At 43.7% G+C, this 15,588-nt stretch overlaps 1 protein-coding gene across 1 annotated transcript in view; it reads left to right on the top strand.

The window, feature by feature from the left end:
- LOC147010149 (vasorin-like) overlaps window positions 1-15,180 on the top strand; it is a 21,059-nt gene extending 5,879 nt beyond the window's left edge. Inside the window, exons 2-3 of the mRNA XM_085862992.1 lie at window positions 1,216-1,320; window positions 11,388-15,180. Coding sequence (XP_085719118.1) covers window positions 1,310-1,320; window positions 11,388-13,428 — 2,052 coding nt within the window. The 5' untranslated portion in view covers window positions 1,216-1,309 and the 3' untranslated portion in view covers window positions 13,429-15,180. The remainder of the gene's footprint in view (window positions 1-1,215; window positions 1,321-11,387) is intronic.
- The last annotated feature ends 408 nt before the right edge of the window (window positions 15,181-15,588 follow it).

Here is a 15,588-nt window from a genome sequence, read left to right as displayed (position 1 = left end):
CAGATCATCTCTTTGCTGATGACTCCCGCCTCTGTTGTAGCACCTCACATCCTTCAGATAGGCATGCAGCAGCTTTCTGTCTCTGTGTGTCTGTCTCTGTCTCTGTGTGTCTGTCTCTGTCTCTGTGTGTCTGTCTCTGTCTCTGTCTCTGTCTCTGTCTCTGTCTCTGTCTCTGTCTCTGTCTCTGTCTCTGTCTCTGTCTCTGTCTCTGTCTCTGTCTCTGTCTCTGTCTCTGTCTCTGTCTCTGTCTCTGTCTCTGTCTCTGTCTCTCTCTCTCTCTCTCTCTCTCTCTCTCTCTCTCTCTCTCTCTCCCACTCTCCTAGAATCAGGAGCTGGTCCAACACTTGGAATACGTCTTTCAACCCTGACAAATTCCACACTCGCCCCGTCTCTCAGAAAGGACCGTCTGGAAAACACCCTCCCATCTACTTCCATAACAAACAAACCTATTTAAGATGTTCAGTCACTAAAAAGTCTGGGCATCCTCCGTCGTATAAAGTCTTTCCTTCACAAATGAGAACCTTTTATCAGCTTACAAAGCCCTCAGCCACAGATCGATATAATACTGCCATTTCCTTTCAGCTGGTGTCCTTGCCTCACACCTTGCACATCTTGATGCCATGGATACCTAGGCCATCAAAATCATTGGATTTCCTTATGATGAAGCTGAATCTCTGGGCCTTTTGTTCTTGTACCGCAGGCAGGTCAGTGGCCTCTCTCTTCTACCAACTCCTTCCTCATCTTGTACCCTCTGCCCGTTCCTTTCACTGTACTCTGCAAGGTGTATGTGGCCTGCTCGTAACCCACTTTTGGTGAAACTCCCAAAATCCAGGCTCAATGCTCACCTCCACTCAGGTGCTCCTGTCTTCTCTCACCTGTGGAACCAACTTCCTCAGTCTGTTCAATCTCATTCTTCCCTTCAGGGTTTCAAGATGACTGTTCACCACCTCCTCAAGCCATACTCATGATCTTTTCTCCCTTCTCCCTCACCCTCCTTTGCTGTTTCATCACTGGGTTTTTTTTTCCTCCTCCTTTTGTTGTGTTTGAGCTGTTATCAGGCTTGTTCACCCACCCACTCAATCCGTCCCTGTATCCTCCTCCCCACACCTCTCCTTGACCTTGTTCTTTGCAATGCCCATTCTTCCTTTAAACATCCACAAAATAACATTATTTATATTGTGTGCTGTTCTTTCCCACTCCCCATCCCTATTGTAGGTCCCAGTTGCTTTGTAGGCCACGAGGCCAAGCAAATCCAACAACAGACAGAACAGAGCTCGTTGCAGTTCCGTGCAGTTGGTGAGAGTTAAAGATGGAGATGGGGTAAGGACTGGGAAGAAAGAGCACTGAAGAACACTCATTCCATTTAGCAATGTTTTCCAACTCGCATCAATGATAATCTGCTATTCTCCATTACAATGGGAGGTACAGCCACCCAAATACATAAATGATGAATAGATTTGGTATTTATGAATGAAAATAACTCTTGCATCATATAATGTTTATGCATGATGTCATGGGTGCCTCCAAAAATGAGAGAAACTAAAGTGTATTTCAGCTTGAAACTTGATATATTCTCATGTTCGGTGTACTCGTCTCCTTCAAACATGTAAACTATCACGATGTGTCCTGTAAACATGTAAACTATCACAATGTGTCCTGTAAACTATCATATGTCCTGTAAACATGTAAACTATCATATGTCCTGTAAACATGAAAACTATCATATGTCCTTAAACATGTAAACTATCATGATGTGTCCTGTAAACATGTAAACTATCACAAAATGACCTTAAACATGTAAACTATCATATGTCCTTAAACATGTAAACTATCATAATGTGTCCTGTAAACATGTAAACTATCACAAAATGTCCTTAAACATGTAAACTATCATGATATATCCTTAAACATGTAAACTATCATGATATGTCCTTAAACATGTAAGCTGTCATGATATGTCCTTAAACATGTAAACTATCATGATATGTCCTTAAACATGTAAACTATCATGATATGTCCTTAAACATGCAAACTATCATGATATGTCCTTAAACATGTAAACTATCATGATATGTCCTTAAACATGTAAACTATCATGATGTGTCATGTAAACTATCATGATATGTCCTTAAACATGTAAACTATCATGATATGTCCTTAAACATGTAAACGATCATGATGTGTTATGTAAACTATCATGATATGTCCTTAAACATGTAAACTATCATGATATGTCCTTAAACATGTAAACTATCATGATATGTCCTTAAACATGTAAACGATCATGATGTGTTATGTAAACTATCATGATATGTCCTTAAACATGTAAACTGTCATGATATGTCCTTAAACATGTAAACTATCATATGTCCTTAAACATGTAAACTATCATATGTCCTTAAACATGTAAACTATCATGATATGTCCTTAAACATGTAAACTATCATGAAATGTCCTTAAACATGCAAACTATCATATGTCCTTAAACATGTAAACTATCATGATGTGTCCTGTAAACATGTAAACTATCACAAAATGTCCCTAAACATGTAAACTATCATATGTCCTTAAACATGTGAACGATCATATGTCCTTAAACATGTAAACTATCATGATGTGTCCTGTAAACATGTAAACTATCATATGCCCTTAAACATGTGAAGCATCACATTATGTCCTTAACCATGTAAACTATCATGATATGTCATTTAAACAGGTAAACCGTCATATGTCCTGTAAACATGTGAACTATCATATGCCCTTAAACGTGTAAAGCATCACAATATGTCCCTAACCATGTAAACTATCATATGTCATTTAAACATGTAAACTGTCATATGTCCTTCAAACATGTAAAGTATATGTCCTTAAACATGTGAATTATCATGATATGTCCTTCAAACATATGAACTATCACAATATGTCCTTAAGCATGTGAACTATCATGATATGTCCTTTAAACATGTAAACTATCATGATATGTCCTTCAAACATGTGAACTATCACAATATGTCCTTAAATATGTGAACTATCATGATATGTCCTTTAAACATGTAAGGTATCACAATATGTCCTTTAAACATGGAAACTATCATGTCATTTAAACATGTAATGTATCAAATATCCTTTAAACATGTAATGTATCATATGTGCTTTAAACATGTAAAGTATCATATGTCCTTTAAACATGTAAAGTATCATATATCCTTTAAACATGTAAAGTATCATGCCCTTCACATGTAAAGTATCACGATACATCTTTAAACATGTAAACTATCATGATATGTCGTTTAAACATGTAAAGCATCACAATATGTCCTTTAACATGTAAACTATCATGATATGTCGTTTAAACATGTAAAGTATCAGGATTTGTCCTTTAAACAAATAAGTTAGCATAATATATCTTGGTCAACCTTTTCAGCTCTATTTTTTGTTTGTGTGCCATGATGTCATCACTCACACATGTCATTTTTAATGGAGTGTTTCTCATTGAGAAGTGGTCAAATTGGTCTTTGATAAATTTAGAACTAATTCATGCATGTAACACAGGTAGATGAAATGCTTAAAATCGCATGAGAGATAATCTGTATATTATTTTGCAAATGTGATGGAATGTTGGACTTGGATCGCCCACTCCCCCTTCTCAAACGTATAAATTATGTACGAGCTCAAACGCACTCTCCCCTTCATACACTACAAACAGTTCGCTCCACACGATGTCACATGCAATTAGCATGAGAATGAAAAGGAATCTCATCATGTAATGGAATATTGTGTTTTGTCGTGATGACTAAAATGCAAAGTTGGCCTTTGGAATAAATAAATAAACAAATAAATGAATAAAGCAAATAAATCAAAAAGAATGTCAGAAGTGAAGTTGGAGAAGAGCTGTGGAAGACAAATTGTTATTTGTCCCCAGAGTAGGTGAATCCGTCTGTGTTCCTTTGTCAACATTGCCGAAGGATGTCCAATTTCTTGTACGTACATGATGAACGAAGATGCTCAGTGCCCGCGATGGCTCATCCCCTCGTCGGCCTCCAATCACATAACTGAATCGGCCCTCATGACATCCTTAGGATCACGAGGCGAGGAGTTTTCGCCGGCATGTGACAGGGGGTTGTTAAGGTGGAGAACAGGAGGGCGTCTGTCATAGTGGCCTGGCTAACAAGGTGTCCTTTCATCGGGAATAAAGTCTGCGTCCCCAGCCAGTCGTCGAAAGTTTGTATGATCAGAAATGAAACCTTAGGATAATGCAAATGAAGCAACTGCATTCTCACTGTAACATAAATTTATCGTTTACAGTTTTATTTTGACTTCTGTTTGTCATCGACAGCAGTGTATTCGTAAATACAAGGGCAAACTGCACAAGATACACCTGGAAACATCGGCGAGTTGTAATCCAATGACTATTCGGGACAATATCCATGAATCGTAAATTTCTGTGATAAAGAGATCTGCATCGGCCACTTATGGACCATCACCCAGAAATGACAGCATGCAATGGTCATGTATGCCTGGTGTTGGCTTAATGGTTTAAGTGGTGGGCTTGGGATCTGAGGGTCCTGAGTTCAAATCCTGCTCGGCTGTTGAATTAATACCAGGTGGGGTTTGACTCTGCCTGTCATCCTTCCGAGGTTGGCAAAATGAGTGCCAGCTTGCTGGTATTCCTGTGTCGGAGTGATGACCCGTCCGGGATTGTGCCTGATAGCCAAGGAGACTGCTTAGGCAGCACCGATGCTCTGCACAGAGTGTGATCCCAATGGATGGATGGAATGGTCACATGAGTTTGCAAAACTTTATACATCAACACACCGTGGCTTTTCGACAACCATGTCAGATTTCAAGTGCTGGTTGAAAGACATAGGGAGGAATAATTTCTTTTTTAATGAGAAAGAAAGAAATAAAAAGAATGAAGGATTTACAAAACGAGCGAAAGCAAATTAACCGGGCATCGCGCATCCGAGCAACTTGCAGACAAAGACAAAGAGCCTGACGGACAGGTAAATAATCCAGCAAGAGCAAGGTTTTACAGCTCGGCTTGATTATAAACGTGAATAGATGTTCAGATGCCAGTGACGTCGGGCCATTAGGTAAGAGTTGAAAGAAAAGTTTTAAGCAGATCGACGAAGGTCTTCAAATCCTTGGCAGGGCCGCAGATCATTCATCTGGAACTCATAGTCATACCGAATTGACCAGACACAGCCGTACCCTTTGGGAACGGGCAAGGATCATTGGCACAGGTTCACCTGACATCTCAGGGCGGCCAACACGACATCCCGAGAAGTTGTGCGCGTGCAGTTTCATCCTCCGATCTTTTCAGGCTTCCGGGCATTCTCACCTTGCTCTGCGTGACGGTATGCCAAGGACATTGTAAACAACCCTTGGAGCCGTTTAATAAGGCCCTCAAGGTTTCGCAATCAATCAGTTGGTGACAGCAATCACGGGACATATATAAATAAATAGATCTGCCTGTTTTGGCACGCCGTCTTCGTGACTGTCACCTGTTTGCATGAAACGCTCTGAGCACGGTGTTTACCAAGCAACCATGAGATCTGTCTCTTACCCATGTCCTCATTTATTTATTTATTTGTTTCTAACGACGTACTATTTGCAAATAATTTTACTCACCTCGGACATTTTATACGGTTTTAGCCATCTTTCAGGTTTTGCGTTCACCCCCAGAAGTCATTATGGTTTGGTGGGTGTGGGATTAAGTGATGGGTCGTGCTCAGACAGGTCGTACGGAGTGGGACAATTGGCGGTGCATGTTGAGAGCGTGCGAGGAATATAGTAATTTTTATTTCATCAGCTTTTGAGTGTGTGACCAACTTGATATCTGCTTCCAGTGTAACCTGAAATCGTTCTCTTGACCACCGAGTCCTAGCTTTTTAGATTTCACAAATTGCTTTTTTTATTTGATTAAACACCTGTACACTTTAAAAAAAAAAAAGATACAACACAGGCAGTGACTGCAATAAAACAGTTGTTTTTAAAGCGTGCTCAAAACTTGGCAAAAGGTCAAAATGGCAAACGATACAGGCACAATGGGATTACAAGAACACATCACGTAAGGACCTGACATACGTCATGTGGAATGCACAGTCAGCCCGAGGCTGGCTTGAGGACGAGGCTCGAGCAAGGATGGGGTAGGAGGCAGGCAGGAGCCGGGACTCAGCTGTGGGCATGCCATGATATAAAGCTCAAACACTGTTACTTCTAATTATTGTACGAGTACAGCCGGTACTTCACAGCCTTCCCTCCAGACATTTTAGATTTTTCTGTGTTCACGTGACAGCTATGCGACAGTATTCTTATTCTATATGGTGCATAACACACACACACACACACACACACACACACACACACACACACACACACACACACACACACACACACACACACACACACACACACACACACGTTCTTTAAACAGAAATAATGAAAACAATAATAATGCTTGTGCTTACACTGAAACTCGACCTCATATCCTCAGAGTTACGACAACCGAAATTCCTATTGGTATGATTGAAAAGATGGCACTCGCCGGTGTCTCGGAGGGCCCTACGGTGTGTCTCCGATGAGTCTCGGGGACCCGCTGCTGAGTCTCGGGGGCCCTCCGATGAGTCTCAGAGACGTGCCAATGTTTTTATGCTGCTGATGATCGTAGTTGTGTTGCTAAGCTACGGACATAGTTCTTTGTACATGGCTCTGCAAGCATCTTTTTCACGCAGTTAGTAAGATGGAGTGACGGGGGCCAGATTTCGGCTTGGACGTGAATTCTTCAGATGGACTTTTCAAGCACCTCGGCAACAGAGCGGACGAGCTTAAGCGCTGGATGTATAACGCACTGGGAGGCAGAAGAGCACTCATTAAAGAGTAGCTGCGGTTGGCGAGTGCAGAGTCATCCCCCCCCCCCCCCCGAGAGTCTGAAGATAATTACAGCGCCAAACAAAGAGAGCCTTTTGAGGATACGCACACCCTTACACAAATCCTCTCTGCAGATCGGCAGGAGTCCAGCATTGCAGAATTGATGGTTCAGATCCCAGAAGGGAAGTTTTCATATTAATGTTGTTCCAACTATGTGAGCCACCACATAAGGCTTTTCGGAGTGGTAGTTTCTCTCAAACGGGTTGTTATCGGCATTAAGCATTGCTTTGGAATTCTAAAATCATCTCCGTGTCTTCAGACTTGCTTCTTCCATCTGCATCTGCATGCGCAGCTTGAGTGTTGAGACTATCTCTTGACTTCCAGATGCAATACGAGGTCTGGAATGTTCAGCTCTCGCAGATATCACGGCAACACTCAAAACGCAAACATACATTGATGATATGACGCACACACTTCCCCCCATGTAAACATGCGCAGTAATTATCCTTCGACCATCCATTAAGCCTTTCCTGAGCTTTCTTCTCTCATCTTTGTTCTTGGACTGCCTGAAAGGCTGCCCCGATGCCCGGCTACTCGCTTTCAATGCCAACTCAAATCGAACCACAGCCAACTCTGCTCGTGAGAAGGCCGAGTGCCTCAATTCAGTGTTTGCTTCCAAATCTTGTGTCCCGAACCCTATCTATCTGAACACACCCTTCCCAGTCACACCCAACTGCTCCTGAACTTATCTTATCTTTTGCACCTGAAAAGGTAGAGAAGTTTGTTTCAACCCTCAACTCTGCCTCTGCTACTGGACAGGATGGCATCAGCTCACATGTCCTGAAAACCTGCTCTTCTGCTCTTGCACATCCTCTCTCTCTGCCCTTTTCACCCTATCATTTGTCCTAGGTCATCTTCTATGTACTTGGACATCAGTTAACATCACTGCATTACATAAAAAAGATGCAATAACGGATCCCCTTAACTACAGGCCTATCAGCTTACTTCCAATCATCAGCAAGGTCATGGAATCCGTCATCACAGTTGATATGAAATCCTTCCTTTTCTCCTCATCTCGGATCATCAAGTTGGTTTTAGACCAGGTCATTCTACCACTCACTACGGGGTGGATAAGATGGTTAAGGAAGCATTCTCTCAGGAAGGAAAAAGTGGAAATTTGGAAGGAGGGTAGCGGTTGATGATGGTACAAAAGATCATGGTATTGGATGAGGGATGATCCAAGATGGTGGTCAACAGCCTGTATTGAAGACATGGAGGGGAAGAATGAGATTGAAGAAAATGTTGTTGTCGAAGTTGATTTGAAGGACGAAATTGAAGAGAATGCGTATCGGCCATGATCTTTCTTTGGCAAACCGCAAAGCCGCTGGGCATCCTCCATCGTAAAAAGTCCTTCCTTGGCACACCAGTACTCTTATCCACATACAAGGCCTTCATTCACAGGCTGGTGGCAGCTTCTTCACTCTCTGCAGATCTGGGTAAAATCACAAACTGGTTCAACATGTGGAACACGTCTTTCAATCCTGACAAATCTCGCTCTCACTGTGTCTCTCCGAAAGGACCGTCTGGAAAACTCTCCCATCTACTTTCTCAACAATCATCTTGAAGAAGTCCTTTCATTCAAACTCTTGGGTCTCACTATCTGCCATGATCTTTCCTGGGAAAGCCACATTTCCAAGCCGGCCTCCAAAGGCAGTCACCGACTGGGCATCCTCCATCGTGCAAAGTCCTTCCTCTGCACACCTGAACTCCTGAACACATACAAAGCTTTCGTCCGCAGCCTGATGGAGTACTGCTCTCTTTTCTGAGCTGGTGCTCCCGCCTCTCACCTTTCTCGGCTTCCCGCTCTGGAAACCAAGGAATTTAGGTTCATTGGTATCTCCCGCGATGAGACTGAGTCTTTGGTTCTTTCACTCTCTCTCTCACCGCAAGCAGGTCGGTGGTCTTTCTGTCTTCTACTATCTCCTCTCCCGCCTTGCTCCCCCTGCTCTGTCTGACATTTCGCCCCCCCCACCCGCTATATTTCCACAGAGTACTCAAGGTCCACCAGCAACCCCATCCATTCATCCATTGGGACCATACTCTGTGCAGAGCGTTGGTGCTTCCTCAGCAGTCTCCTTGGCTATGGGCACAATCATGGACAGGTCGCCACTCCAACACAGTATACCAGCAAGCTGGCACTCATTTTGCAGACTTCGGAAGGATGACAGGCAGAGTCAACCCCACCTGGTGTTAATTCAACAGCTGAGTGGGATTTGAACTGAGGATCCTCGGATCGCAAGCCCACCACCCTAACCATTAAGCCAACACCAGGCATGCCAGCAACCCCCTTCTGGTAAAACTACCAAAATTAAGAATCACTGCTCACCTTCACTCTTTCATTCCTCTTTTTTCCCACCTTTGGAACTCCCACACTCTCTTTAATCCCACTCTTCCCTCCAGGTCTTCAAAACAGCCGTTCACCGCCATCTCTTATCTTCCCCCATCCAAAACCATGATCTTTTCTACCCCCGCTAATCCACTCCAAACCCACCTCCTTCAAATTCCCTGCTTTCCTTGCTGAAAGTCCCTGTCGTGTTAGGTCCTGAAAGTCCCTGTGGTGGCCATCTTGTTTACCCAGTGTACCCCGCCCCATCCCTCTCCCTTCCACAGAACCCCCCATGTCTCTGTTCCACACTGTTTTTTCCTTCCCTCTCCGGCCCCTCTCGTCTCCTGCTCCCCTTGTTGTACGTTCTGTGTGTTCGCTCTCATATGAGCCTCGACATTGTATTCAAATTCTAGCTTCCCAGAATGCACCTGCATAATTGCTGTCGTTGCTGCTGTTGGGGTGCGAGAATCACCACTGTGCCCTACATCTGCCAAACCTATCAAACAACACGATCGTCCTGCGATGCATTTGAAAACGATATCCACACTTGAACCAAGTTTCATGATGTCCGCCTTCGCTATCCAACCATTCATAGGCCTTACGAACCCTAAGCCTTGACTACTCATCTCTTCTCAATGTTTATTCACCCGCTCTGAGGTCACGTGTGCACACGCATGTGGAGCGGCCTGTGCGGAGGAGCTCACTCCCCCGTTTTCTACGAGGATTGGTGATACGATGCAGCTGTTCTTCGTCAGTCCGAACACGAGACAAAACCGCTGTTTTTTAGATTTGCTGTTTGAGCGTGACAAAGCCTGACCCAGACAAAGCCTACACGGACAACCAATAATGAATTTTTTGAAGAAACGTAATTATTAAATTGAATTGTTTTCCATCTCATTCTTCCCTCGAGGTCTTCAAGACAGCTGTTCACCACCATCTCAGATCTTCCCCAATCCCAAACTGTGATCTTTTCTACCCTTGTTAACCCCCACCCCAAGCCCTCCTTCCAAATTTCTCATTTGTCCTTCCTGAGAGTTTCCTTCTTGTCACCATCTTGCCCACCCCCATGCATCCTCTCCTGACCCCCATTCCTCCTCACACCCATTATTTGTCCGTCTCCCTCTATCTTTCCCTTCAACTCTGCTGTTGGTGTTTCCCCACCTCCCTACTGTTACGTCCTGATCCGTTCAGTGTCGAGTACTAGCTTTTCCATGAGCCTCGACTTTATTAAAGAAAAAAAAACTGTGTCGCAAGTAGCCTGAGGTTTAAAGAAGGGGTTCTGATGAAACGACCATGCTTTTAAACGGCTGGGGGTTTGTGGAACTGGACATGAGTCGAGTGTGCGTGGGATAGGAGACAGACAGGTAGATCAAGAAGACAATGAAACGGTTAGCGACACAATCACACACAAACATATATATATATATATATATATATATATATATATATATATATATATATATATATATATATATATATATATATATATATATATATATATATATATATATATATATATATATATACACACGTATATTGTGTGTAACCTGGCACTGAGTTGATGGGGGAAATGTGACAACTTGTTTCAAAGATAATTTTAAAATTACAATCTCTGTTTACATATCTGGAGGACAAGCGAATATGGATCAAGATATTTTACGAGAAGATCAAATCGAGAGAGAAAATTCCGTGTTTGTAGTTTCTCTTGAAGTACAGCAGGTCCCGAACACACTGAGGATAATACCGTGCAGGATTGAACCCCCTCCTAAATCCTTCACCAGCACCGACGAGATCACATTTCTGAATGGGAACCGAGGCCTGGATGTGCTGTGTTGATAGAACCCATCCACCTGTGCAACACTTTAGAAATTCAAAACCGGTTCAGTCGGTTATACTGGCAAGTAGCAGTGTAGAAAATAAAGGTTCCTCAAAGCAAATTACGAAGCTCACACAGTGGGTGGTACTTTCTAATCAATTGCAGGGATTCAAATTATAATCCAGCTTTCTCCTTGCAAACGGTGTTTAGAGAACGACTTCAACATCACGTGTTATAATTGTGTCCAAGTATGCCATCGATGTCTTTTCCATTGCTAATCAGCATGTGATGATTTGCTTTTTCATTTATTTGCAGAATGGGGCCCCTGCCTGTAAGATGGTTGCTGCGGCAAGCACTACTGCTCGCAGCTCTTTCTGCGACTCTAACTTGCAGCAAGTACTTCTGCCCTCAGACCTGCTCCTGCTCCGACGACCGTGTGTTCTGCATCGGCAAGGACCTGCAGTCCATCCCTCGAGCCCTTCCTCCCACCACCTTGGATCTATACCTGTTTGCAAACCACCTTTCTCAAGTGAAAGCCTCTTCCTTTCAAGGTCTCAGCCGTCTCTCATCGCTCGACTTGTCGCTAAACCGCATCGCAGACCTTCCACCTGGAATATTCAACTCTCTTGCCCATCTCAATAACCTTGATCTAACCGGGAACCAGCTTACAGCAATCTCAAACGTTACATTTAGGGGACTCCAAGACTTGGAGAGACTTTACCTCGAGCAAAACCGCATTATCAGCATTGCCGAAGGAAGCTTTGACCACCTGCCAAATCTGCTGGAGCTGAAGCTAAAAGGAAATCATCTTACAAATTTTCCAGCCTTGAGGACTCCCCAACTATTGTTGTTGGATCTCAGTGGGAACCCACTGGGCCGTCTGGCATCTGGATCCCTTGCCGACATCAATGTTGAGATTCTCAGCCTTGCATCTGCAGCACTAGAAGAACTGCAGGCCGACATTTTTGACAACGCAAGTAATCTTCGTCGCCTAGACATCTCAAATAATCTTCTTAGGACTGTTCCTGTAGCTTTGCAACGGATGCCTGGTCTTGTGCATCTCAACTTATCGCACAACTTTGAGCTCGGACCTTTGAAGAATGCAGCGTTGGCTGCCCTACCTCGGCTGCGCACACTTGACCTTAGCTACACGGGGCAGCAGGCAACAGAGCGGGGCATCTTTGATGATCTTCCTGACCTTCGCGAACTGGGTCTCGCTGGGAACCTTTTTTACTGTGACTGCCGTCTGGCCTGGCTGGTGCATTGGTTGCATACAACATCAATGCGGATACTGAAACCTAATGAAATGCGCTGCCACTTCCCACCTCATGTTGCAGACCGTCCACTCAGAAAAATCACACAATCTGAACTTGGCTGCCCCCCTAAGGTGGAGAACACCTGGACAACCACCACCAGCACCGAACGTATTCCGACGTCCACATCGGTTTCAACAGTATCCATTACCACCATAACTACCTTATTAACTACTTCCAGAACATCTGCCACAGCTAGAATCACAGCACCAATTTTACCACAATCAACTCGCACTACTTCAACAACTCAGCACATTGAAGGTGGCCGGAAGGAAGCTGGTTCTGCCACGCCCTGCAAAGGACTAAAGTGTCTCAATGGTGGTTCATGTATGGTTTTGCAACACATGATAGCACGCTGCATCTGTGTAGATCCGTGGTATGGTAAACACTGCCAGAAAGGTAAAACCACAACACTTGCACCACACCTGCGTGACAGACCTTCCTGGCTTCGATCACTTTCCAGCACGTCCCTTGAGGTGAGATTCCCAGATCTACCTGAAGGACTGGGTGTGTGGGGTTACCAGTTGACTTACCGAGATATAAGTGGAGATGACCCGAGGCCCATCAGCTTCAATCTGCCACCTTCATACGCGTCGTACGCCCTCCGTGGCTTGCACCCCAATTCCACGTACCACTTATGTCTGCAGCCTATGCAGAGTGGTTCAGTTACCAGGGCCAAACAACGCTGTGCCCAAGTAAACACACCACCTGACACGGAAATATACAGCCACAGCTACTCCCCTGCCGAATCCCAGGAGGAAAATGCATCAGTTACGGTCGTGGCAGTCACAGTCACATCGGCAGTGTTAATATGCATGGTCGTAGTGCTGGCAGCCATTTGTTATTACAAACACCGTCGTCACACGAAGAGTGGACATTCGCTGGAGAAGGAGGCTGTGCCAGATTTTTCTGGCATTAACTATGACAAATGCAGCCAAGTAGCACCAGTACTGGGACTCGCATCACTTTCATCACAACATCGTCCGTCCGATGTGGGTCGTTCACGCGGACCTCATATAGACCATCCGGCCTCTTGCGTATAGCCTCGTCCCAACACGAAACGGCAGACATTGAAACCACGACGTGTTTCCGTACACGATAGGTGTTGTTGTTCGAAGCTGGGATAAAAGCAGCTGTGCATTCAGAGAACTTTGAAGTCTGCAAGCTGTCTCAATTTCACCAGCAACTCTCAATAAATCATGCAGTCTCAAACCACTTGTACAATTGTGGTCACTCGCATTGCAGAAACAATTGGAACGGCATCATGAGAATGTTATTGATATGAATGAGAACGTTTCACAGAATGGTCAAAAATGATGGCTTAGTGACGACACTGCAAGATAATGATACTGCAATGGTGTACTACGGTCTTCGTATGACGAATGCGGCGGAGTTCAGTCAAGTGTACGGATCATGTCCAGAGTGAAGGTTCTTTGTGTCCATGGGAAACTGGCTATAGATTGTGTGCCTCTGTTGTGCCTGTCGAACCAAATTTGCAATATCAGCTTTAAACTGCCAAGCTGTTGTAGCATCTCAGATGTAAATGTCTCGGGCGCTGCCAGGCAGCGCAGAGTCGATTGTTACGCTGACACTTCATCTTGATACGTTCTCGGACGCATCGTGCACAGATTTTCCACATTCCAACAAATGATTTTACGATATTCATATGTTTATGAATTTTAATTTCATTAACCTATCCCATATGGCTGGGGCAAGGTTTAGATATTACAGTGTTAATTTTATGTTTGTTACATTATAAATCAGCTTGTTATGCCGGAGTACATTTGCTTTGTGAATGATATCAGCTTTCTCAGGGTGGAAGGGAAGGGTCTTTGTGACCCCAATCACCTTTTTTCGCCTTCGGATGCTGCAGCGATGGAGGCTGATACATCCCAGTCCGAGTAAGGCTGTCGAATTTCCGGTCACATTCTCCGTCTGGAGCGTCACATTGACCGGTCTGTGTCCAACCATATGGTTCAACCTCTACCTACCCAGTACACACACGCACCACCCAGAGGGACGTGTATAATGGTAATTTTACCGATGGAGGCTGTGGGTTCCCTGTTGCAGGATAACGATATGCTGTTGCCCATAACACCCGCATCTCGTGCTGTACCTGTAGTATCAATTCGGAAAGAACTTTCTACTTGATGAAGCCATAGCTCTCCTTTACAAGGAAATTAGCAATAAAGAGTACAATTAAGCACTCAAAACCAATCGTTGATGCAGAGGAAATGAAAATCTATGTCTCCAGATGAGGTTCACCTCCCTAATTTGTCATGTTTGAACAACTCTACTTCTGGCTTGGCTTCACCCCTAATTGCTATTGCCCTTCCCACTCACTTACACTTCCTTTACTAAGACACATCCCATGACCTCCAAAGTTTTCCACCCTGTGCCAATTGCAATTTGGAAACATAACTCCCAGGAACATCTGATATTCTTTAAAAAAAAAAAAACATTCCACAACTTGCTTTGAAGTGCCGGCGTTTCAAGGAAATGTAAAGGACATTTAGTATAAAAGATTGACCCTTGATGTACATTCCATTCTGATTTTTATTACTTTTTCTCTATTAAAAAAAAATTAATAAATTATTTCTCTCCAGGTCATCAGGAACGGTTTTAAAAGTGTTTGTGTTCCACTTCACAACCGCAAAAGATTGTTTAATCAAACTTGAAACTTTACTCCTGCATATACAAACCTGCCAGGAAGAATGCAGTTGGGTACAAATACCACTCCGCGCATGTTTAACGAATCTCTACTGCACAATAAACACCGTTTATATCTTTTATAATTTGTTTTTCTTTCCATTTTTGCTGCAAATGCATTAAATCCACACTGATAAAAGGCAGTGTGTGTGTGTGTGTGTGTGTGTGTGTGTGTGTGTGTGTCAGTGTGTGTGTGTGTCAGTGTGTCAGTGTGTCAGTGTGTCAGTGTGTCAGTGTGTCAGTGTGTCAGTGTGTCAGTGTGTCAGTGTGTCAGTGTGTCAGTGTGTCTCCTCCATAACTCCAAAACCATGAAATCTAGCATCCTGAAACTTTTCATGCACAGTAAGAAAACTCCAATGAATTGAAAGAGTGAAAATTGGGTGTTTGGGTTAATTAAAACAACCCTTTTGAAGATAATTAACGGCCTTAATTAATTATATCCTTCATCAGGCACATCCTCGGCCACCTCACTCTCTATGGGGTCATAAGGCGTT

Source organism: Eptatretus burgeri, chromosome 17, assembly GCF_056783735.1.
Source record: "Eptatretus burgeri isolate ZD-2024b chromosome 17, Ebu_testis_v1, whole genome shotgun sequence".
Classification (NCBI taxonomy): Eukaryota; Metazoa; Chordata; class Myxini; order Myxiniformes; family Myxinidae; genus Eptatretus; species Eptatretus burgeri.
Note: the sequence above shows the minus strand (reverse complement) of the source record. Positions and strands in the feature narration are given on the sequence as shown.